The sequence below is a fragment of the Poecilia reticulata genome, chromosome 2 (assembly GCF_904066995.2).
Source record: "Poecilia reticulata chromosome 2, P_reticulata-male-v2, whole genome shotgun sequence".
In the NCBI taxonomy this organism is placed as follows: Eukaryota; Metazoa; Chordata; class Actinopteri; order Cyprinodontiformes; family Poeciliidae; genus Poecilia; species Poecilia reticulata.
The window spans coordinates 33,253,895-33,280,015 of record NC_088831.1 but is presented as its reverse complement, the minus strand read 5'-3'; the positions used below and the strand labels follow the sequence as shown (position 1 = coordinate 33,280,015).

The following is a 26,121-nucleotide window of genomic DNA, read 5'->3' as shown; positions in this document are numbered from 1 at the left end:
GTTCTTGTTCCTCCGTCCACCCGCGTCTTCCTCGCCGTCCCTCTCGTTCGCACAGAGCATGCTCTGTCCTTCCTCTCCCAAAGTGACGGACTGGGCCACTTGGCAGGAAGACAGATGGAGTCGTCCTACTCTGCAGCACCTGCCTGGCCCACATTACCCAGCTCATCTCTGGCCTCAGCAAATCAGAGGCGGGATCAGGCACAGCTGCGTAAAACAACAGGCTTCACGGCGTATCACAGCAGCCAAATACAAAACAGCACTTCTGCTGAGACTACAGGAGAGCCCCGCGAGCGCTGCGCTGCGCTCCGCCGCAGAGGCCCGAGCAGCACTGGGACACGCAGGAATGTTGCAAATACGGTGGCCCTGAGCTGAGCTACAGACCAAACATGTGACAAAATACGGCAACATTAGAGAAAACACAGCGAAAATAAAAGATATTACTGGCACAACAAGCCCTTGTGTAACAAATGTTATTGCAAATATTGACCAGCTTTGCTATTTGTCTGGTTGACACCTCCGTAGTTTTGTTTTTGTTGTTTGTTTGTATTGTTTTGGGAATTTGTTTTAGGTATAAACATTCAAACAATGCAGTTTTGGAAATGAAAATAACAGCATCTCGTAAAACACAAGGAGAGGACATTTCACAAAAATCCACTCAATTAAATGGATTTTAAGAGAAAACTTTACACACAATCGCATTGCAGAATAAACAAATTAAAAAGCTGCAAATATTGTTTTGAAAATCTAAAAAATATGCCATAACCCAATCACACAACACACATTTGTGGGAAAAAAACAGTTGCCCTTGCATTTATAAAATGATTATTAAAAACTATATAAGTATGTGAAGAAGAAAATAGTTTCTGGTTTATAAATGTAGCATTTTTTTTTATTCAATATTGTGTATTCAATATTGTATGTGTTTTTCAGGGTTTGGGGCGATGTGTATGTGTGTATTTTCTGTTTTGTTTGTTCCTATTCTATTTTTTTTGTTTTGTTTCTAAAATGAATGATAGAGATGGACCAATCAAATGGCCACATCTTGTTTTTCCTTCTTTATTTGCTCTTTTCTGATATTGAAAAATCTATTTTTAACAACATTAATGCAAAAATACGCAGAACACTGACTACCTTTAGTCAATATATGCATCAACCAACAGCATTTGCTATGATTCACTTTGTTGAGTTTAATAAAATCTTTAAAGGTAATGGGGATGTGCTTAAGTGTATAAAAGGATATTATCTTGTTACTCATTCATTTTCTATTGGAATTACAATTACTAGCTCCATAAAAAAAAACATCCAGCACATTTTTTCTCTCTCTATTTTTGAATGTTGTAGTCCTTAGATAAAAATTCAGAAAATCAGAAATCTGTATTAGTCAGAAGACTCCGGGGGATGCATCTCTACTGATTCCACAAACATTGCAAACATCCAGACTACAGAGCAGCTCCCATAATCTGGGAGCTGAACGGCATCTGAAATCTAAAGCGTTTCCCTCAAACAAAAAGGACAACTAAATCTGGAGAACAAAGAGCTTCTGATCGAGGATGGAGTTTCGAATCCAACTTCCTGTTCAAGGTGAGAAGAGAGATGCAGCGTTCTTAAAATATACAACCTGCTCAGTGTAAAGCTGCTGTATTCTCATACGCGTCAATCTGAACGCTGAAGGTCAGATGCGTTTGAGCTGGTAGCTGTCAAGGATGGCGACGGCCTGATACGGGATTGCGCTTGACTTACAAATCCATCCCAAAGCAGAATTTAAAAACTTCCACACGTCCTGCAGAGGCAGGACAGCCTGAGGAGTGGGAGAAGAAATGCTGCCCTCTATCAGCGGCACTCATTCCTCCCCACGCAGGAGCAGAAACACACAATCCAACCCGAGACGGGGGTGGGGGAGAGCAGCACGAGCATGTGTTGATCTTGTCCTCGGAAGTCCTTTTCCCCCGTCTTCCTTTTCCGTCAGAGACAGAGGAAGCACAATGGTCAGACTGTGCTGAAAGGTTGTGCCGGCGACCCGGCTGTGTGTGGAGGTTCTGTTGGGGCCGGCGGCGGCGCCGTCGCATACATATGGAAAAGGATGGAAGTTAATACAGAAAGGTCGCAGAGGGGTTGTGAGTGTGACCACAGAGGTCTGCACAGGCACCTTCCTAACTCACGCATTCACTGACATGTAAAATCAGGGCTCTGATCCGCTCATCTGGGGATGGGAGGAAATCACAATCCTAACACAACCGAAGCAGTGTTTTCAAAGCTTAACTAACCTCCTTGGGCTCTGATGCAACCTGGGTCTATTTTCCTAAAAAAAAAAAAAAAAAGAAAAGACAAGAAAAAAAAAGCCTCCATCCTTCAACCTTTCTTTCTTTAACTCAGCAAACCACTCAAAACCGGTTCCCATGGCAAAGCGGAGAACCTAACCTGCAACAGTTGGAAGTGAATACACACACAAGGAAGTAGACATACATGCAGGAGCTCAATGGTTGCAGCTTTTTGCTCACACATCATGCTGTAAATGTCAGAAGACTGCCGCCTCACTATCCTTCAACATTTTAGTGCTTCACAGAGAGTCGGCATCAGAAAACACCCTGATATCAGGAGAATCTGCTCCAGCTGCATAGAAAGATTGCACAAAAAAAAAAAAAAAACTCTGTGCACGATGCCGCTCTTTAACAGCTCATCTGGACGAGACCAACTGGACGGTTAGAAATTTCCGAATAATGCAGCAGAACTAGTTTTCAGACATTGGCTAATTACTGGTATGAAAATGTATCAAAGGTTTCAAAAGACTTCTGTCACGCCCTTCTTGAGGTTTTAAATCTTCTGGCTGAATAGAGAATAGCTGCTCCTACTGTGCACAGCCAGTCTGCTAGCTAAAGGAAAGTTTTCGCACGTTTTGTTGATATTTTAACATCCTATACAAGCAGCTGGTGTAGTTAGCGCAGCTAGCCTCACTAATTCAGTGTATATGCAGGTCTGTACTTTGACTCTGAGATTCCGAAAAGCCTGCCAAAATTTCAAAACACAGCATGTTTAATGACAGACAGAGGTTGAAAGCTCAAACTGCTGCTATAGTTTCAGCTTTGTTGTTATTTATTTAAAGTTGTCCACAAAGACGTTCAGAGTTTCCTATGAAACAGATTCATACAACTCTTTTACTTCATTTACAAGCACGTCGTCGTTACTGAAAATAACTCATATTTAGGTCTGCGTCAGTCAGTAATAACTTTCGCACTGAGGTGGGGGTGTTGTTGTTGTTGGTGGTGGCACTTCGGTGTGTCAAAATAAGACAGGATTTCTGAGTTCCTGACCTGCTGCTCAACAGTCAAGGTCAGTGAAACTGAGAGTCTGCAGATTCCAGCCACTGGCCACTTGTTCTGTGCATCTTTGCAATTGTTCACAAGAGAAACGGCCAAAATCACCAAAGTTTTCTCCAGCTGAGATTTTCGCACCCAAAATCTCATGGGTGAAAGAAGATGGCTACACTTTCACTTGCTTACAAGTATGAAAAATTTGAAATATTATGAAATATGAAATATTACGCCCAGAGGACGGCAGGGGGTGCTGGCGGAAAATTTTACAAAAGGGGGTCGCTGGGATTCCTTTGGGGGGCGTTTGGTCGAAGGTAAACTTTACACCTTATATGCACAACAATACCAGTTTAGACTTTGAGCAACTTGGTAAAATTGTATTGTGTAACATTAAAACATGCTTGACTGCAACTGTATCGATGGCAGCTCTTCTTCTATTCAGTGTTTGTTAGCTTTTGGCGCAGCTCCGCTCCTGCTACTGGTAGCTTCACCGCATCAGTTCAGCGTTACACCGGCTGATGACGTTGCTGAGATTCACTTTGTCTGGTATTTATGTACATATGTTTTGGCAGTTCTGTGATCATGTCAAAGCAGCAACTTATATTAAAAAGTGTTTTATTTCCGTTTGAAAGCTGCACGCTTCCATGGAAGGAGAACATAAAATTGCTCTTATAAACATGTAATTACTAAAATCACGATGCCCTCACTTTGAATTCCTCTGAAAAATGAACCCATTTAAATAAAGAAATCCCTCCATGGGTGATACCACAATAGAGAGTGCTGTAAGTGGTCTGGTATGAAACGGGTGTGATAGAACAACGGTACCACAGCACTTTTAAATTTCAATAATCAGAATACCGAAATTGTTTTAAAAGGTTTATGTCAGTCTGCCTTTTCCCCATCGATACTCTTCCCGACCATTGCGCACCATAGGGAGTAAAAAAAAAAAAATGACGTGCACATTGCACAAAACTCTGAAGCAAGAGAAGTGGGATGTGAAATATGGCATAAAAACAGAGAATCCGACGCTGAACAGTGAAAAATTAGCACATGATGTAAAACACATGACGATTAGGCGGCGCAGCAGGTGATAAGTGAAGATTACTGATGGTCAATAAATGATCAAATAAATCTAGCAACAGGAAAGAAACTAAAGTGGACGTAGCAATAAACCAAGAGAGGATAATACTAATCAAAGGAAACTAAATGGAAATGAATGAAGAGCAAAATGCAAGAATGAACTAAGAAACTAAAGTAAATGTAGAGGAATAAACTGGTATGGCAAGACCTTTCAAGCAATAATTAATAAAGAGGACTGTATGGCAATAATAAACAGACACTATTTCCAGATAAAAGGTAAAATAATATTGTTGAAGTGCCATGGGTTTGTTGAGACCACATCTAGTACTGAGAATAAATATATCTTACAGACCATAACAGTAAATAACTTATCACTTATTTATGTTTTTAATTAGATTTGATATATTTATTTCTTCAATATTATTTTTCATGTCAGTGTTAATGTCATGAGGCTGATGACTCCATGACACTTTCAGTTTGACTCATTAGGATTTGATTAAGAACCAGATTTGTTCTTTGTAATTTATGTCCAGTAAAACTATTAATCTATAAATCAATAGACAGGTCTATAAAAAGATATAATCCATGTTTCTGTCTCATATTTGTATGGCATTAAAAGGACCTGGAACTTTTGTTTTTCCACTGAAAAACAAAAGTGGGGGCGGTGAGGGACCTGGATAAAGGCTAGGGGGGCGCTGGCCTGAAAAAGGTTGAGAAACACTGTTCTAGATAAAAGCAATTCAATCCTGCAAATCATTTTTTGCAGTTACCATAAGAACCTCATAATTGTCCAAGCCAACTTACAAAGTATCCTGCTTGATATTGAAGTGACTGTCAGGTTCTGAAAATGTGTTAATCACAAAATAATATCCATAAAAGCATCTTTTATAGTTTCTCCTTAATGGAAACTATAAATCTGTCACATCATAAATCTGCACTGAAATCTTACACGCATAGAAAACAGTGTCCGTTTTTTTTCACAATTTAAAGCCCTAACAACACTTTCTGCGGATGTCATTTTCCTCTAAGGAAAAAAGCTTGATTTGAATAGTGTAGGTGGCATCTTCACTTCAGCGAGTGCCGTGATATTGTGTGATGGGTTTGGCATGTAGATTTGATTTTTCACTTGCCAGGAAACTGTTCTTCGAGAGCTCTCTGGAAGAGGAGCTGCTTCTGCCTGTATACCCTGAGCTGCGTGCTGATGCTCATTTAAAGGTTTTCTTTTTTTTTCTTTTTTTCTTTCTTTCTTTCTTACTGAGTCTGATACAAAATTTGCTTTACAAGCATGGACAAGTCTAGATTCTGCACAATTTACAGAGTGCCTCAATGATCTTCTTTCTCATTGTTGCCCAGCCGGCTCTGTCTTACTTGTCACTTGTAGCTGCTCCATCTTTCCAGTAGCACTTTGTTGCCGATCAGCTGAGAATGCAGCATTACTTTTTATCATCATGTAATACCAAGTGTTACAAGTTGCAATATGACGTGCAAAAAGAGTTTGCAAATAGTTGTCTTTCCTTGTAGTACCCAAAAGCCATCATTTCTCAATCTTTTAAGTGCAGCTTTGGGCTCTACTATTAAGTCTGTTTACTTCTGCTGGGAACAAAATGCATGGGTTCTCGAATCCTGAATAAAATTCCACGCAAATTGTAAATTCAGTCGCAGTCTGAAGGTCTGAGGGGCTCAGAGAAAAATGAGTGACAAAATCCAAACAGCAATAAGAAAATCAAGCTTCAGACATCTGTTTGTTTGCGATTGAGAATATTTGTTTTCATGCCTTTTTGTCTTTAAATGGCATGTTATAAAATATTTAGCAACTACTGTGGAACTTTTGTGCTTTTCAGGGTTACTTGTGGACTTGCACAATATATTGCATCACAATATCAATGTGCATGCTCTCAATTGCTATGGAATGCCTGGATAGAATAATGGCAACATTGTTGTATTTCAAGGTAGATGCCTTAATGCGTTCCATGAAAAATAATTAATCCGACCAGTAGAATGGATGATTGTACAACTACACCTCAATTATTTAATTTCCTTAGATAATGCAGCACGAGTTACTGTATTTTGTTCTAATTTTCAAAACTGTGTAACACGCAACATTACACCTCCAGCATGTGTTGTGCACTGCCAGTCGGCTGGCTGAAAGGAAGGTTTCTACACCCTTTCCTTACTTACATGAAAGACAAATGTGGCTGTTTGTAAATATTTGTGGTCACAAAAAGCATGGATAGTCACCCTCCCACTAAATTTAATACCTATCTATTCTATATTTCAGACTCTGGTCTATCCCATTGCACTACTATGCAATCAATCTGTGATGCCAATTAGCCTTTAATAAGCTTTCACAAGAGGAATTTCTTGAGGAATCTGTTCCATCTTTGGATCTTTGGTTACATGCCTGTCAGGCTGTTTGTTTCTCTTTCCCCTCCCCCCCTCTTTTGTTTGTCTCTTCACAGGTAGTAAGGAAAGCTGGTGTCAATCTCCCCTGATTGATCCTTGTCAACCAAGGCCCAATCAGCATCCAGGGAGGCCTTATATAAGCATCCCAGCCGGAGATCTCTCGGGGGAACTGACTTTACCTGACGCATGTCTTGTTGCTCTTGGTGTGAAGGTTTGTGGTGGGAGTTAGAGGGCGAGGTAAGTTTGGGGTACCCTGTACATGTCATCACGTAGGTGTTTTTCTGTTAGAAACATTAGGTAAGTAGGTGGGTGCCACCCATGTAAAGTTTTGGTGGAAACTTTTGTTAGATTAGGTAGGCAGGGTTTTTGTTTTCTATTTCTTTTCTTTAGCATAGATGGTAGTTAGGCCCTGTTTTGTTTTATTATTTTCTTTGATTTGGCACCACCTAACCGTCCCTTTCTCCCCCACAGTTTGTACAAGCCTTCTGGGATTTTTATCAATAAATCCCTCTTTTTTAAAACATTCACCTGGACTCTGTCAAGTTTTTGTGGTTGTCGGGTTACTCCCCTCCTCCTCACAAAAGGGGGGGCCGTAACAAGTGGGGGCTCGTCCGGGATCACCATTTTCCCTGAGCTGTAGACATCCACAATAATTTGAGAGATCCTTGTGTCTGTTTAGAAATGAGCTTCAGCTTAGAGGAATTCGTACAGGCTCCTAGCCATGAACAGCTGGAACTGTGTCGTAAGGACGACTTGTTGTGTCTGGCTGAACATTTTGACATTTCAGTGAAAAAACACTTTTCAAAAGCTGAAATTAAAAGCATTGTTGTTCAAAAACTGATTGAGATTAAAGTCCTAGCAGACTCAAGTAAAATGGATGTAGATGTTTGTGCTGTTCCTTCTGTTGATCTAGGACTCCCTCCTTCGAAAGATGGAGTTGCTGTAATGGAAACTCCCCCAAAGGGGTTGGCAGAGCCACAGGCGCCCCCTGCGACTTTACCACGGTTCGATCCGGTGTCACCAGAGCTCAGTGGCTCCAGTGGTAATGTCAGACTCAAGGTTCGGCTGGCTCGCCTACAGTTGGAGGCACAGGAGAGGGAGTTGGTAAGAAAAGCTGAGTTTGATTTCAAACTTGAAATGCGCAAGTTGGAAATTGAAGCCGAAAAGGAGATTAAATTGAAACAGCTTGAGGTAGAAGCTATGAGGCTTTCACGTGGAAACTCACCACCTCGTTCATCTGTGAACTCTGATTCTCCACAGGTGGTGTCAGATAAAAACAAGTTTGATGTCAGCAAGAATATTGCTTTGGTGCCTGTGTTTAGGGAGTCAGAAGTGGACTCTTACTTCAATGCATTTGAGAGGATTGCTGTGGCACTAGAGTGGCCAAAGGAGATGTGGTCTGTGCTTTTGCAGTGCAAGCTCATAGGTAAAGCACAGGAGGTTGTTTCATCACTGTCAACAGAAGACGGCATGAAATATGATATGCTGAAAAGTCAATCTTGCGTGCTTATGAACTTGTACCTGAAGCTTACAGGCAAAAATTCCGGAACCAAAAGAGGTCTAATGGCCAGACCTATGTGGAGTTTGCACGTGAGAAGGGACTACTTTTTGATAAATGGTGTGCTGCAAGTGAGGTTAAAGGTAACTTTGAATCCCTTCGCCAACTAATTCTGTTGGAAGACTTCAAGAACATGTTGCCTGAAAGACTGGTGGTTTTCTTGAATGAACAAAAGGTGGCCTCTTTGTCTAAAGCAGCTATTGTCGCTGATGAGTTTATGTTGACCCACAAGAATGTATTTGTGTCTGTACCTCGTGCAGATAAATTTTTGAACATTCGTCAACAAAAACCTGACCCCACTCAGTCAGAAGCTAAGGCTAGGCAACCACCACTTTCTCCACGTGAGGTAAGGGAGTGCTTTTACTGCCATAAAAAAGGCCATGTCATTGCTGACTGCCTTTCATTAAAGAGCAAGGCTTTGGCAGCACAGACAAAAGGTGTTGGGTTGCTTAAAAATGTGTCACACTCCAGCAAACAGACTGCTAAACATGAGGATGAACTAGATCCCTGTTTCATACCCTTTGTTACCCAGGGTCTTGTTTCCTTGACAGGGGATCCAAAGGATGGCCGACAAGTCAAAATACTGAGGGACACAGGCGGTTCCCAGACAATCATTCGGGAGGGTATTCTGTCTTTACCCGTCATGTCATCTTGTCAGTCCAAAGTGGTTGTCCAAGGTATTGGAATGACTTTTGTATCTGCACCACTGCATAATATCCACCTTAACTCGACTCTTGTGAGTGGTTTTTGCAGGGTTGCTGTCCTTCCCGCCTTGCCCATAAGGGGGATTGATCTCATTCTGGGGAATGACTTGGCTGGTGGAAAGGTATTACCTGTGCCTGAGGTGTTGGACAGACCTGACACAAGCGTGGACTTTGAACCAATGCCTAACGTTTTCCCTGCTTGTGTGGTCACGCGGGCCCAGTCAAAGAAATACAGTCTTGATTTGTCTGACTCTTTTCTTGCTGCAGAGCAGACTCAAGCTGCTGGATCAGAGACTGAACTTAACAAGTCTGAAAATGTATCTCCTCTTCCAGGCCCAGATATGATGAAGTTACCTGCTTCCAGAGAGGAATTAATTGCTGCTCAAAAACAGGACATGACTCTGCTGAAATGTCATTCTTCTGTTCTTACCCAGGAGGAAGCCCAGGGAAAGAAGGTGGCATATGTGTTTGATGATGGTCTTCTGTTGCGACGCTGGGCTGGTGAAATCTTGGAGGACTGGAGTACTATTTATCAGGTGGTTGTGCCAATGAGGTACCGCATGCAGGTGCTAGCATTAGCACATGATCATCCACTGTCGGGGCATTTGGGTATAAATAAAACTTATAACAATGTTCTCAAACACTTCTTTTGGCCAGGTCTCAAGTCTGATGTTTCACTTTATTGTCGTACTTGCCATGTTTGCCAAGTTGCAGGCAAGCCAAACCAGATTATACCTCCTGCTCCGTTGTGCCCAATTCCAGTCATGGGTGAACCATTTGGAAGAGTGATTGTGGATTGTGTGGGGGCCTTTGCCAAAGTCAAGAAGTGGAAACCAATTCATCTTGACAATGATGTGTGCTTCCACCAGGTTTCCTGAGGCCGTGCCCCTGCGGAGGATCACAGCTCCCATGGTTACCAAAGCTCTGGTAAAGTTTTTCTCAATATTTGGTCTTCCCAAGGTTGTCCAAACTGATCAGGGCACAAACTTTATGTCTAGGACCTTTGCCCAGGCACTAAAACAGCTGGGTGTGGAGCATGTAACTTCAAGCTCTTACCACCCTGAAAGCCAAGGCGCCCTTGAAAGGTTTCACCAGACATTAAAAGCAATGCTGAGAAAATACTGTATGGATACAGAGAGGGACTGGGATGAAGGTATCCCATTTCTGTTATTTGCCGTGCGTGGAACAGTGCAAGACACTTTAGGTTGTAGTCCTGCTGGACTTGTGTTTGGACATGAGGTTAGGGGACCTTTAAATCTCCTTAAAGACAAGCTAATCTCACCCTCTCACTCTGTAAAAAGTATTCCAGAGTATGTTTCAAAGATGAGAGAGCGACTTCAGGCAGCTTGTGCTCTTGCGCAAAATGTCTTGGCTTCAAAGCAGGTCAAAATGAAACAACATTATGACCGGAAAGCAGTCACTCGTGAATTTCACCCTGGTGATAAGGTTTTGATCTTGCTACCCATCCCTGGCTCTTCTTTGGAAACTAAGTTCTCTGGACCATATGTGGTAGAAAAGAAACTTGGTGAAACGAACTACATTATTCAAACCCCAGATCGTCGCCGTAAGACCAGGTTTTGTCATGTCAATATGATGAAACTATATCATTCAAGGGGGACTGACCAAGCAACCCAGAGTCAGGTTGAAGCCATTTCCCCTGTAACATGTGTTTCAAAGTTGGCTGAGGAGGATATGGTAATGTGCAAAGATCCACCACAAGTTGCAAGGCTTAGTAATAGTGAAATACTAGCTAACCTGCCTGACTATCTGTCACATTTATCAGATGACCAAGTGGAGGACATTACAAAACTCATATCAGACTTCCAATGTCTGTTTGGGGATGTTCCTACCAAGACTAATGTGGTGTCTCATGACATTATTCTTGCCAATCCTGCACCTATAAAGCAGAGGGCATACCGTGTCAATCCCACAAAGAGGGAGATTATGAAAAAGGAAGTGGAGTACCTTGTTAAAAATGGACTTGCCATTCAGAGTTGCAGCCCATGGAGTTCTCCATGTCTATTAGACATGAAGGCTGATGGAAGTCCAAGGTTCTGCACAGACTTTCGTAAGGTGAATGCTGTAACAGTCCTTGATGCACACCCGTTGCCTCTCATTGAAGACTGTATTGATGAAATTGGACCAGCAAAATTTGTCACTAAACTTGACATGCTGAAAGGGTATTGGCAAGTACCTCTAACAAAACAGGCCTCTGACGTCTCAGCTTTTGTCACACCAGACTGTTTTCTCCAGTACACAGTGATGCCTTTTGGGCTATGTAATGCTCCGGCTACGTTTCAAAGGCTTGTGAATAAAGTACTGGGAGATGTGCCAAACTGCAGAGTATATCTAGACGACATAGTTGTATACTCAAATGACTGGCCTAACCATCTGGCAGCTTTGCTTGAGGTCTTTAAACGTCTTTCAACTGCCTCACTAACACTCAACCTTTCAAAGTGTGAGTTTGGTAAAGGTACCATTCTCTATCTTGGCCAACAAGTTGGTGGAGGAAAAGTGTGTCCTGTGGATGCAAAAGTTAAAGTCATTTCTGACTTTCCGGTTCCTTCAAGCAGAAGGGAGCTCCGTCGATTCCTGGGGATGGCAGGATTCTACCGTCGCTTTTGTAAAAACTTTTCCACCGTAGCTGCTCCTTTAACAACTTTGACCAGCCCTTCTAAACCTTTTACTTGGTCTGATGAATGTCAGTATGCTTTTGAACAGCTAAAAGGATTGCTCTCGTGTTCTCCTGTTCTTTCCGCCCCAAATTTCAGTTTGCCATTTAAGCTGGACATAGATGCCAGTGCTGTTGGGGCAGGAGCTGTCCTTCTGCAGGATGATAAAGATGGCATAGAGCATCCTGTGAGCTACTTCTCAAGGAAGTTTAATCTTCATCAAAGTAGATATTCTACCATTGAGAAGGAAGCGCTTGCACTACTCTTGGCGTTACAGCATTTTGAAGCTTACCTTGGCTTGAGTGTGGAACCCATCACTGTCTTCACAGACCATAACCCACTTGTCTTTCTTTCCAGGATGTACAATCAGAATCAAAGACTTATGCGGTGGGCTTTGATCATTCAGGAGTACAACCTCAAGATCTGCCATAAAAAGGGGTCAGAGAATGTGTTAGCAGATGCTTTGTCACGTGCATTTTGAGCTTGCATTTTTTTTTTTATCTTGAGCATTCCAAACATTTTTGTTTGGACTTATAAGGGTGGGGGTGTTACATGCCTGTCAGGCTGTTTGTTTCTCTTTCCCCTCCCCCCTCTTTTGTTTGTCTCTTCACAGGTAGTAAGGAAAGCTGGTGTCAATCTCCCCTGATTGATCCTTGTCAACCAAGGCCCAATCAGCATCCAGGGAGGCCTTATATAAGCATCCCAGCCGGAGATCTCTCGCGGGAACTGACTTTACCTGACGCATGTCTTGTTGCTCTTGGTGTGAAGGTTTGTGGTGGGAGTTAGAGGGCGAGGTAAGTTTGGGGTACCCTGTACATGTCATCACGTAGGTGTTTTTCTGTTAGAAACATTAGGTAAGTAGGTGGGTGCCACCCATGTAAAGTTTTGGTGGAAACTTTTGTTAGATTAGGTAGGCAGGGTTTTTGTTTTCTATTTCTTTTCTTTAGCATAGATGGTAGTTAGGCCCTGTTTTGTTTTATTATTTTCTTTGATTTGGCACCACCTAACCGTCCCTTTCTCCCCCACAGTTTGTACAAGCCTTCTGGGATTTTAACAATAAACCACTCTTTTTTAAACCATTCACGTTGTCTCTCTAAAGTTTTTGTGGTTGTCGGCTTGCTCCCCTCCTCCTCACAAAAGGGGGGCTGTAACATGGACTTGCACAATATATTGCATCACAATATCAATGTGCATGCTCTCAATTGCTATGGAATGCCTGGATAGAATAATGGCAACATTGTTGTATTTCAAGGTAGATGCCTTAATGCGTTCCATGAAAAATAATTAATCCGACCAGTAGAATGGATGATTGTACAACTACACCTCAATTATTTAATTTCCTTAGATAATGCAGCACGAGTTACTGTATTTTGTTCTAATTTTCAAAACTGTGTAACACGCAACATTACACCTCCAGCATGTGTTGTGCACTGCCAGTCGGCTGGCTGAAAGGAAGGTTTCTACACCCTTTCCTTACTTACATGAAAGACAAATGTGGCTGTTTGTAAATATTTGTGGTCACAAAAAGCATGGATAGTCACCCTCCCACTAAATTTAATACCTATCTATTCTATATTTCAGACTCTGGTCTATCCCATTGCACTACTATGCAATCAATCTGTGATGCCAATTAGCCTTTAATAAGCTTTCACAAGAGGAATTTCTTGAGGAATCTGTTCCATCTTTGGATCCAACGTCAATTCATTGTGAAAAGACAGGAGAAACTTTTAAAGACTCAAAAATCCCAAATCAAGCCGTCTATATGACCAGCTGTGGGTCGACAACATTCCCTCTGACAATTTAAGTCTCAGCTCCGTCTCAAACCTGATTGGCTCCTTTAGATGCTTCACCTGTTCAAAAACCATCAGGGGTCTTAAGTTGTACCAGCGAAGCAGTTTTATATGGTGATGATACGGCACAAGCATGGGGGAGGGGGTGTTCTGCCAGTGTGAGAAAGGCCACCTGCTGCGCGCCTCAGCTGCCCACCCTCTCAGAACGCCACGCCCTCGTCGGCCCGCTGTGACAACCAGCTTCACTGAAAGCCTGGAAGTGCTCAGCTTTATATCCAAAATGAAGCAGTTGACATTTCTGTCTCTGCTCTGTCATTTCTACGTAACTTCTCTGTTCCTATGCTGAACACGGGACAAAAAAAAACCCAGCGACCAAGGGGGGGCAGGATCGCTGAAGACGAAGGAGAGACCTTGCATCTTTGAATTTTATTTTGTCTCCAGTAAAAGAACTTGAGCACAGACTCGTAATCCTGATTTATATCTCATTAAATCACATCCACCAAATTTAAGGACGCCAGCGATTCATAAAAGCCTGATTAGCGGCTATACCTCCAACATCTGCTCACATCAGTGTCTAAATGAGATGAGAGCAGTCCCACGTTTCCCTTTCTGTATCTTGATAGACAACTGTGGATGGGCCAGCATGAGATTTTCAAAGTGTGGAAATCTTCAGAAAAACACAACAACTTCACAGTTTTCACAGACATTTGGAACAAAACTGCATTACATGATCGAGCTGCACTTACTTAAAACAGAAAAGCAACTGTTTCTTGCGCAGAAAGCTGACTTTGTACACCCACATGCATACACCTATCACACTATGGCCAAGAAAAAGACTTTCATCGTGCCATTACATGGAGCTAATATAATCTTTTATTCCACAGACTCTGACCCGGACTGCTTCTTACAACAAAGCTGCTATGAAACATGTTTAAATTAATGATAACTTTTGTGACATTTGTGTGTTACTTTTATCAAACTATCCCATTGTTTCTTTGTATCCTATGTGCTGCACTTTAGGATACTACGGAGTTGTTGTAAAGTTGCTTGAAACCAGAATTTTTATTTTTTACATCACTTTTGTTTTTCCACATGGTCTGAAAATAAACCAGGCTAAACTGTTAGAGCAGTTAGAATTGCCAAACATAACTCTAGTAACTGAATTCAACAATAAGAAGATATCTATTAAAACTCAGAAGTTTGCATTTGGAAGAAGGTTGTCGAGATTTTTGCCATTTCCTCCTGATAGAACTGGGGTTACTGAGTCAGGTTTGTAGGTCGCCTTGCTCACACTCACCTTTTTAGCTCTTCCCATGAATTTTCTATGTGATTAAGACTGGACTTTGTAATGGCCACTAAAAAACACTGACTTTGTTGTCCTGAGGCTATTTTGTAACTAATTAGGTGGTTAAAAAAAAAAGACCTTTTTCTAGTTAAGCTTTAACTTCCTGGCTGATGTCTTTTTATGTTGCTTCAATATTTCAACATAACGTTATTTCCTCATGATGCCATCCATTTTGTAAAGTGTACAAGTCCCACTTACACCAGAAAACACTCAGACAGCATTATAATGCCACTCACATGCTTCACCATTCAAAAAATGCTCTCAGTCTGGCAACCTTCACCATTTTTCTCCAAATCAATATGGTAAAATTCACCCTACGTCTCCAAAAATGAACACCTTCATCTCTCTATCTGGCTTTTATGTTCCTTTTGGAATAATGACTTCTTCACTCCTGAGTAGCCTTTCAGCCCGACCACTTGTTTCACTGTGGATAGTGACTTTTTTTTATTAGCTTCAGATAAAACTGATAAAAACTTTTTTTCTTTTCACATGTAATTTTCACGACTTTCTTTTGCTTTTCACATATTTCACAGGAAAGCACACTCGTCTCTGAGACACAGAGTCTGTCCCGTTTCCTGAAAGCGTAATGGCTGGACCCATAGAGGAAACACACTTTTTTCATCCGCGCTTCTCTTCCTGATAACTTGGATGATGTCTTGACTTTTACGTCATGTCACACAAGGAAGCTGTGTGTTTGAGGTGTTGCCTCTATTTAACTTAAATGTTAGGCAATAATCTATCAGAATAAAGTCATGAAATCATCGTCAGAGCTTTTCCCAAATTCTTTGAAGGCTTAATAGACTTAGTTTATGTAAATTTGTCAATCTGAGAATAGTGGCAAAATGTTTTTAATAAATTATCTCTCTTATGAATTTATCGTTTAGCAAATGGAAATTCATTTGATGATTCTAAAGGACCTAAAATTAAGAACATTTTTTATTTTACTTAATGTCAGACAGGGAGAAAATGAAGTCGACGCGTTTTCGTACCGTGAGATACCTGGTTTCAACTACAGATCTTCTTTCAGTAAGCTGACGAGCAGTGTGCGGGAACAGGTACGGGAGGGGCACCACTGCATCACTTAATGCACCACGCAGCCAAAGGAGACTCTGGCCCCTCTGGCTCCTTCTTTTACATCTCAATAAAAGAACATTAAATGGTAGGAAGAGTGAGACAGAACCTTTTTTTGTTTCTTAGCCCATAGCAAACCTTGACACAAGTAACCGGTCCATGTGTAGCCAAAATTAACATTTCTCTTTTCTTCTGCTCAAACAGCTGACCTCCACAAGCCAATAAGAATAAATCATCAAGGACAGATTTTTTCGCAGGCTGACTGAAGGAAAATGGCTGAAGTAGCTCTGCTCCAGGAGGCTTTATGACTCTCATCCCTAATCAATGAGGGGTTTACTTTGTGTCCATGACAGGCTGTATCCACATTAATACAACCACTCAGAGATTAAATAAGAAGACCCACGGCTCGTATGGCTGAAGCTGTCAGTCACCGCGTGATTTCCCCTCAGGTGGAAACTTTCCGCTTTCATTTGTTGTGTATTTCTTTAGCTTAGTCACAGGCTAAGTCATCATCTCAGAGGGATCCTCCTCATCCCAGCCACACCATCCACACCTCCTCACCACCGCATGCTGCTGTCCACAGTTGCTTTGCTGATTATTAATTCCTGCTTTTAATTTTAATTTTAATTTAGTGCCGTAGTAACAAATTAGTCATGCAACAGGTTGTACAGCGAGAAGGAGAAGAAAAAGAAGAAGAAGAAAAAGAAGAAAAAAAAGCTTCCTGAGAAGTGGATCTCTACAGAAGCTGCAGTGAAACACGTGGAAGGGTCGGATAAAAATATTAGGGAGCTTCCAACTCTCAGGAAGCTTAGACAACGATCTCACAGATCTGATAGGCACACAATGAATTTACAATTCTTTCACATCTGATCCTCGCTGCTCCCTTAAGCTATATGTGCTCTGACACACTAGAAAGCCGGTTTCCACTTCAGGAGAGTGGAGGATAAAAAAAATTTAATATTTAAAAAATTTAAAATGTAAAAAACTTTCAGGAAAAAGTAAATAATTGCTGTACAAATTGTGTAGCACTTGAAAGAGGCAGATTTTTTAAATGCAGCACTAAAACTAAATGCTTCGAGCGCATCGTGGCTAATTTATTTTTATGTGTACACTGACAAAGCGCTACCCTGTTTCCTATGACTTCAATGTTAAGCATATTGAATTGAAGAGCTCTTTAAGCCTGGCGTCTCCAAGCATCTTCAAGCATCCCAGATCTTCCTCCTGCAGCCAGGTGAGCGCTAAATGTGGCTCCGGATGTCAAAACCGCAGCCCAGACCAGGAGCGCTTCTCCCAGACTAGGAGCACTTCTCCCCTCCAGCCCCCCCTCCTCCCACCCGGACCAACCGGGGAGTATCATTGGATTCAAAGTGGATCAACTGATGGCTATCGTGTTTCGCTGTTTAGACTCAGAGTGCAGTCTTTGACAGCCCAAACACACAGATGTGGACGAGGGGCCAGCGCCGTGGTGCAATGCAGATGTTTACACCCAGAAAATATTGAGGGTGATGGGGGGGGGGGGAATATATATATATTAAAAAAATGAGCACATAAAAGAAACATTTCAGCTCATTCAGGCCAGCAGCCATTCTGATCACTCAACAACTGCATCTAGCTGAATATTGATAACTGACTATTGATCAAGTTCACAGCTGGAGCCTTTTATCCATAAGCTGCATATCATTCAGGTCACACCCGGATCAATTTAAGGCTATTCAAAAAAAAACAGTTTCTTCTTCCTCTGATTCGCTCCTTGAGAAAGCTGAAATTAAGTAAACAATAAGAAGATTTGTGCATATTACAGCAAACAAACTTTACTTTCCTTTTTTCTAATAATAAAGGCATTCCGTAAATAATTTAAAAATGTTTTGTACCTCTAAAAATATTACAACAATCTTGTATATTTTTCCTGTTACTGAATTCTGTTGGAACATTTATTTACACAAATGGTGTATTTTAAAACTACAGTTTTAGATCAACGCGATTTGGCAATAATATGCAACATGTTTTAATTGTGCTTTTTATATGCAGTAATTTCTCTGTTATTAGAATTTTACATTAATAAAGCAATGGCCAAGTAATAAAAATGCTCAAGGAATTTAAAGCTAAAAGTTTTTTTTCTAATATTGCAACTGTTTCGTATCAAATTATTCTATTTTCTCTTAAATGTAAGTCTGAGAAGTTATTATTTAAATGTTAACAAATCTCTTACAATTAATAACACTTTACTGGTTTCTCTGAATTGATTTGAAAGCACCAAAGCACAAAACAGCGCAAACAAAAGTTACGTTTTATTGATAAATCAGATGTGAAAACCTCCTGATCTCACACCTCAAAACCACATTTTAAAAAAAGGCCCAGTTCCTCACATGATCAGTAAATGTTACCACAAACACATCATCTCCTCAACCAGTCTCATTTGAGGTTATCTTTTTGTTTTAACTTTTGTTTTATAATATACCTAATTTGTTTAGTAATGTAAATACACCCCTTTTCCACGTGGTAAATATTACATGTCAAAGCCAAACAACGCAGCAATAAAAACAGCCAACAGGAGCTCAAACTACAGCAGGCCTGAATTTAAAAAAACTCAGGTAGCGAATAGGATTTAAGATTCCTCATCCCTCCACGCTCATTTAATGATACATTCACAACATGTGAAGTAGGTTTAAAGTTACAATTTTTTTTACACTTATTTAAGTACAGGATTTGCCAAAATCCAGTACTTAAATACAGGAGTTTACATAAAATTGTAATTCAAAAAAATTATTAAATGAAAACCTGCATAAATTACATTAATCGAGTCCTCACCAGCAATGTGTAAATATAAATTTCAGTCTCTAAACAGTGCAATTAAATATCTTTATTAATGTATATTTTATTGTTTACACATAAGTACACACATACATGTAATTAATGTGTAAAGTAAAAGAAATAACTTTTATTAATTACTGAAGAGCTAATGTATTTTAGTTGGAATGATTTGAAGGTCAAAAAGATCATGTTTTCCATATGAACTTACAACTTACTGTTATAAGTTGTATATAGAAACAGACGGGATTGTGCCACTAAATCCATATTAGTCTGGATTTGATTTATTGTGTATTTCTGTATAACTGGGCATGAACTGGACCTGTTTTTTTCTTGTAAAAACGAAGTGATGACCTTAAGATGACAACAATTTAAATATTTTAAATTAAATTGAACAAATAAAAATATGCCTTAAGCATGTTGCTTAAAAATAAAACGTGCACTTACACTGCATTTTAAATGTATTTAGAGAACGAAGCTGATTTGCATTGTACTGCTGATGTATTCAAAATAACAGTAAACTGTACATTTATACACAGTTTAGTACATGTGACTACATAAAGTTATTTTAAATGCACTTCAAGCTTTGTTTTTCTGACATTTAAGTTAAACTAAAACATTCTTAGTGGTTCCAAGAGTGTGCCCTTTAAGTACACTAATGAGCAAAAATACTTAAAGTAAACTGATAATTATTTTTAAGTTCTACTTTAGCTCAAAAAATAGGTTAAATCACTCCAAGATATGATTTTGTATCATTTAGGCTCAGTTAAAATGTGATTACTTCTTCCAAAGTTACACACTGCACACAAACTAATCTGAAAATATATTTGCAGAAAAGTAATGATCAGTCTGGTTTCCACTTTCGCATGCAAACAACTAAATACACGTTAAGCTGTGCTTTTTTACAATTTAACTTAAAGGTAATCACGTTACAAAATTAGACAATTTATATATAATGATCTGCAAATATCCCTTACGTTTGGTGATCACACTTAATGCAACTGTATTAAAATAAATCAAAATGTAACATTAATTACGCTTTTTTTTCAGAGCTCTGTTGTTAAAAGTAAATCCACAAATAAATTCAGAGGTTAATTTAGAATCTTTCGCATTATTATTTTTATTTTTACGTGATAAAGCACTGTATTTGATTTAATTAAAAGTTGTGAACGCTCCAGTTCATCCAGTTGACTCTGTGTTTTCAAAATGAACACCTGTACGCATCACCCGCTGCCCCGCTCATGGACCTCGCAGACATGGCGGAGATTTCGCTTTAAGGCCCCCTTTTTCCCTTCTTTTACAGGGAAACACGCTCTGCGGGTCCAGCAGCTGCACATACACACCGCCGATTGGACACATGCGGCCAGTCACATGCACTGTATGGACATTTTGCTGCGTGCTGGTGTCCGCCTATAGCCGTGCAGGCAGCAGCAGAGCGCAGGGCCATCATCATGGCAGCCATTATAGGAGGGCTCCTCCAGCTTTTCCACGGCCTACGTGCACATTAACTCAGGGGAGTGGCGCAGGCTTTGACACCATGTTTGCGCCTCGCAGATCGAGCCGTAAAGCGGGGGAACTGCACGTTTTCCTCGACTGTGGCGCAATCTAAACGTAAATAACGCTCTATGACGGGGCTGCAGGGCGAAGAAAATGGGCTCTAATACAGGAAAGTGTGGCTTTGCACTAAAAAAGGGGGAGGACTCACATGAAGTAGGGGTCACGTGTTCTTGCACAAAGGGGGCTGAATATTTACCTTTTTTGTCACGCAATGTACTTTTTCCCCTTAAAGATAAACAATTATAATTACATGTATTTAATTTGGCTACGTAAAAACGGCGTCACACACCTAAAGACGGTGTTTTCTAAGCTTTTAAAAACACAAAAACAAAAAAAACTTTTAAGGTTTTACATGCTTTTGAGCCCACAAAAGCAGCAAATCCATAGATTATATAGTATCCAGAGAGGAAGGTCGAGTGACTGCAACTCATTGTGCGATAGAGTTCCAGCACATAATGAAACTTAACCTTATCGTCTACATACACAGAAATGCATATTCACATCACATACGAACAGAATAAACCCAATCAGGACCCAAACGTGCCATGTCTGCATGCGTGTGTGAGTGCTTGCGTGTGGGATATGGCCCTCGCTTGCAGATCACGCAACATGGCAGCAGCCACGGCTGTGTTCTGCGGATGTTGGGACTAAACTGTGTCTTTTTTTTTTTTTGTCGCTTTTCTTTCTTTTTGTTTGTTTGGCCACACGCACAATTAGGACCTTTCATCGCCAAGCAACAACAACAGCAGCAGCAGCAACTACAACAACAACAAGGCTGGCAGAAATCTCACGAGAAAAAACAGGGAAATGTGGCTTACTATATTTCACAGCGGAAGCCTACAGGTCACACACGCAGGCACACACACACACACACACATTCACTCACTCACTCACTCACTCAGACATGAGGTAACAGCACAGTATAGGTGTGTGGGTGTGAGTGTAAGCGCCTACCTTAGCTTTTTGGGAACAGAGTAGTCTACCTCTATCAGCTTTCCGTGCAATTCAACTTTACCTGCAGGGGCGAGAATGGACAGTGTAAGTCATGTGTCTGCAACAATGTACGCCAACACTTCATGAAGTAGGTGCGTCCCCATTCATATTTTTAAAGAAAGTACTCGGGGCGCATCGTGGCGCACACGTTGCGCACATTTGCATTATTCCAACCACTCTGGAAGGGCCTTTTTTGTGCGCCATAACGAAGCTTAATGAGCTTATATAGTAGTAGTGTATGAGTGGGGGTGGTGGGGAGGTGAGGGGAATGGGCAGCCATGCTTTCCACTCCCACAAGCATTGCAATGAGGGGGGATATATGTTTCTCCTGTAAAGAACACAACACCGAGCAGATGTTAGGTAGATGCTTCCACGGTGTTTTTTTTTTTTTTTTTTTTTTTTTTTTGGGTTACTATCACGTACAAATAGAAAGGAGCGCAGCACGGAATTAGCGTCTCACCTCGTCCTCCTCCTTCCCCCCCTCACTCCACCTCCTCCTCCTCCAACACTCAGCTACCTGTTTATGAGCCCTTTTCCTCCGGACCCCCGTGACCCACCTCCAAGACACCTCGTAAAAACATAGCCGGACACCGGGGGAACAGGGATCCGACAAGTTTTCCGCGCTGGCGCCGCGCTGCGCTCGTCAATAAAATCAGGACGAAAAATAAGTGAAAAATAATTATGCCTACCCGAACCCAGTCAGTCAGTCAGAGACCATCCCATATACATTCCAGCGGCTGATCGCGAAAAAAAAAAAAAAAAAGGAAAAAAGAAAGTAGCGCCATGCACTATCGGAATCTCCTTAAAATAAAAGGAGGAATTAAAAGGTGATTCTTGCGCGTGGAAATTTGCGTTAAGACCGCGCGTGTCTTCCTCTTAAAATTATATATATATATTTCGAGTGGGTCCTGCGTGGGATCGATCATTTATCCAACATCTCCAACTCTAATCACAAACACCGTCCCGTGCTATTGTTGATTTTATTTATTTATATATATATATTTTTTGTAAAGAAACCAAAATAATAAATAATACACTTTTTTACTTTGACCTATTGTAGTGTGATTTCCCCTGTCAGCAGCGAGCAAGCATCACTCAGCGCAAATATCAAAATCCACACACTTACCAGAGAGAGTCTCTATAGCCTTTATGGCCGAGTTCTGGTCGGGGAAGTCCACAAAAGCATAGCCGGATTTTAGCAGGACCTGCTCGGGCGCTGGCAGCTCCCTCTCCCCGAAGAGCTGCTCCAAGTCCTCGACTGTGACCGAAGGACTTAAATTCCCAACATATAGTTTGTTCATGATCTGAAGAGCAGAAGAAGGGGGAAAAATCTCGAAAGGCTTGCCAGATCTCAAGAGTGAGACGGTATTGAGAGCAGCAGAAACAAATTTTTGAAAAATAAAATAAAAAAAATTTAAATTAAATGTATTTTGGGGGTGGGGGGGAAATCGTCCTCCAGGATAATAGGGAGCTAAATGAGCGACCCCCCAGTTACCGACCAACTCTGGCCCTGGTCAAACTCTTTCAACAGGGACTGGGGGGGGTGGTGGTGAGGTGAGGTGAGGCAAAAAAAAAAAAAAAAAAAGTGTCGTTACGACGCTATTACTCCGGAGCCAACAAGCGCCGCCTCTAAACAAAATCTCCCTTAAAAATCACAAGAAAAAATGTTTGGAGGTGCATGTGCCGCTCGTCCGGCGTACAGAGGGGCATGGTGATGACTGTGCTGTGTTCTGCGAAAGGGATGGGCTTAAAGGAGGCAGAGGGGGGTTATTTCATCAAATCATAATAAGGGCCTCCAGGTTGCATGGGAGTAAGGGGCTTGGCTTGGTTTGGAGTGAGAAGAGAAGGGAAGTGCAGGGCCGTTTCCAGAAAGTCTTGAAAGGGCGGCTCTACGGGGGCCATTAATAATTTTAAGGTTTTACAACAAAATCGGACAAGATTAACCTGACATGAACTTTATAGGGTTTACAGTGGCATCAGACTCCCCCTCGCCCCATTTTTATTTATTTTTTTATGTTTAAATCGTTCATTTTTATTTCTTTACATTTTATAACTTGAAAACATAAGTGAATGTTTTCAAGTGCATATGTTCAAATAATCAGCTTCTTTCAGTTATTTTTTTAAACATTAGTACAAGCTGATAAAAGTCCATACAGCACTTACAGACTGTGACTTTAAAATACTGAAACTGTGTTCATTTCTTTTCAATAAATATGTGATCCTGATCTCATTTGAAGGCCCAAAAAGGGGGACAATGGAGGATAAGTCAATAAATGCTGCACCTCACCAAAGTTCATGGCTATAATATAGATTTTAATGCCGATATATTAGCACATGTTCATGTCCCTGAAAGCAAGTGTAGACAATGGGTGGATTGGACGGATGGACGCTAATATGAGCAACATTTGTCATTCTAAGTGTAGCCCACTCCACATAGGTCATGTATATATATATATTTTTTACTTTCTCAGCAACTTTAACCAGTCCTATTTTCATACAAATATTCATGAATATGAACTCATTCCAAGGAACTTTTATTACACTACATTCAATGAGTTTAAATTCTATATAGGGTCCAACTCTGAAGTCTTTAAGGTCGTCAGACCAGGATCTTTGTCAGTCCCTCCCCTTGTGCCAGCGGAGAAGGAGGAAGTAAATAGGAGCTGCTGTGTGGAAAATTCAAATTGTTGTCGACTTAAACCAGTAAACCAATGATCCCTCCCTCAGTTGAGGCTTTTAATTATTTATGAGGGAGCCAGAAATATGGATTTCTGGGATCCTTTCACTGCAGTCAGCACCTGTTTGAGAAATATTTGATTTTTGTAGTATTTACATTGAAATACAGACAAAAGCATTCCTTCAACAAACACACGGACCAAAAAAAAAAAAAAGCAATAAAGAAAGTGAAACCACACTGCTGTCCTTGTACATATTGTTCTTGGAGAAATAATAATTAAAAGAAAACTAGATTTATAGCCGAGAGTCTCTAAATCCCTTTTTGAGCGCAGCCTAAATGGTGGAAAAGCCAAATGCTGATAAGAACAGAAGGGGATTCTTGAAGGAGCCACTCGGAGCTGTACACATGAATCCTTTTATTTGCTGTGGCGGTTGTGTAAGTGTTTGCAAATGGGTGTGTTTGGGAGGGAAGCATGTTTTAAGGCGGACTGCAAACAAAAGCTTTGCAAGGCTGTGGCAGCTGTGCTCATGCATGGATGTGTAGTCTTGTACCTAGTTACCCAAGGGGAGGAGCCTAATTCTTTTCTCTTTACATGTGACTTCTTTCCCTGAGCTTTCGGAGCATTACTGCCACCCCACTGTAGTGCAGAAAGTGCCAGCAGCAGGAGTGACCAGCTCCTTCTCTCTTGCCTTGTTTCCGTCAGTATACGAACAGAGGAATGTACAAACTGTGGCCTATTTACAAAACAGCTCTTTACTTTCCTGATGGCATGCACACACGCTCAGTTATTGTGGGGTCTTTGTTTTTTTTGTGTGGTTTTTTTTGCTGCTGGTCAAAAAAAAATCAACAGTTAAAAATGGAAAGAGCAATCTCCAAACCCCCAATAAATAAAACTAAAAAATACAAATTTCTGCTTTTAGGCAGTTTTCTGAAAATTGGGTCACTGGGTTTTCAGATTGTGCAAATTATTTCCACCCCGAATGGAAATGCATGTGACATTTGGAGGAACGTGGAGACACACATACATGTGGACTTGTGGTGGAACATGGAAATTAATTTCCAAGGTGTGGTCAGCAGTGCAACGGGTGGTTTCTGTCTCCTCACTGCGGCAATGCCTGCGTATATTACACTTTCAGAACACTGAATATTATAGTAACAGGTTTAAAACTTGCAGCAGCTTTTGTTAACACGCAATTCTTTTTTTTCTTTTAAACAGCTTTCATTCCCCATCATGTTTCTTTACCTCCAGCTTCAGTTTAATCAGCCAAAATTGGAGCAAAGGCAACAAAAACTGAACTTTCCACAAATATGCAAATAAATACAATGTACATTTCTGAACATATAAAACAACTATTTGGATATTGACAAAGGACTTGAAGGAAATCACACTTACTCAACACTACTTCCTCCTGGTGTGTCAGCTTAAATATGGTGTCTGCCCACTTTCCTGTAAAATGAAACCAAACTACTCTTCCTTAGAAATTTGCTTGTTGGTTTCATTTAAAAGGTACAAATTTACACCAAAATAGGGTCAATTCACCTAATCCGTTACAAAAAAAATCACCCAAAAACATGTCTTAGAGATGAACTAAAACAGCCAGAAAGATCAAAACTGATCATTTGCGTCTTATCTTGGTCAAATTAATCTTTGGGTAATCTATTATAACACCCTTCTGAGGACTTTTCAGAGGTTCATAGTGACCAGCAGGGGTAGTTGTTGAACTTCAGTTTCCTCTTGATTGATGAAGCTTGTTTCTCTTCATGTGAGCAGCAGCAAACATCAGTTTGAATTGGGTAAGGAAAATAACCTGATCTCATGGCTGTGAAGGTGAATTTACCTGTGATTTGATTATGAGAAAAGTCATCCAGTGAGCAAATGCATCATGTCACATGGACACTTTTTCTTTCCCAGTTTCAGAAGATTACATTCAAAATGCTCACAAAAACTCTTTAAAGTTACTGTTTATCCAACTATTGAAATGCCAGCTTCCCAGCCAAATCATAGGAAATATCACTATTTCCATGAATCAGGAGGGAATGAATAGAAACCCAACCCATTGTGGAAGGTCTTAATTGTATTTTAAAGCAAAGCCTAAATGTCAAATTGTTTCACGAACTTTGCATAAATTCTGATTAAAACTCATCTGCATAGTTT

At 40.7% G+C, this 26,121-nt stretch overlaps 1 protein-coding gene across 2 annotated transcripts in view; it reads right to left on the bottom strand.

Moving 5' to 3' along the window:
* The window catches only part of igf2bp2a (insulin-like growth factor 2 mRNA binding protein 2a), a 78,688-nt gene extending 55,366 nt beyond the window's left edge, over positions 1-23,322 (bottom strand). Inside the window, exons 1-2 of one of the 2 annotated variants that reach the window (XM_008403953.3) lie at positions 22,416-23,322; positions 21,251-21,311 (exon numbers count right to left, since the gene is read on the bottom strand). In XM_008403953.3, the coding sequence (XP_008402175.1) occupies positions 21,251-21,311; positions 22,416-22,590 (236 nt within the window). In that variant the 5' untranslated portion in view covers positions 22,591-23,322. The remainder of the gene's footprint in view (positions 1-21,250; positions 21,312-22,415) is intronic. The other variant, XM_008403952.3, reaches the window with a different exon arrangement.
* Positions 23,323-26,121: the final 2,799 nt, after the last annotated feature.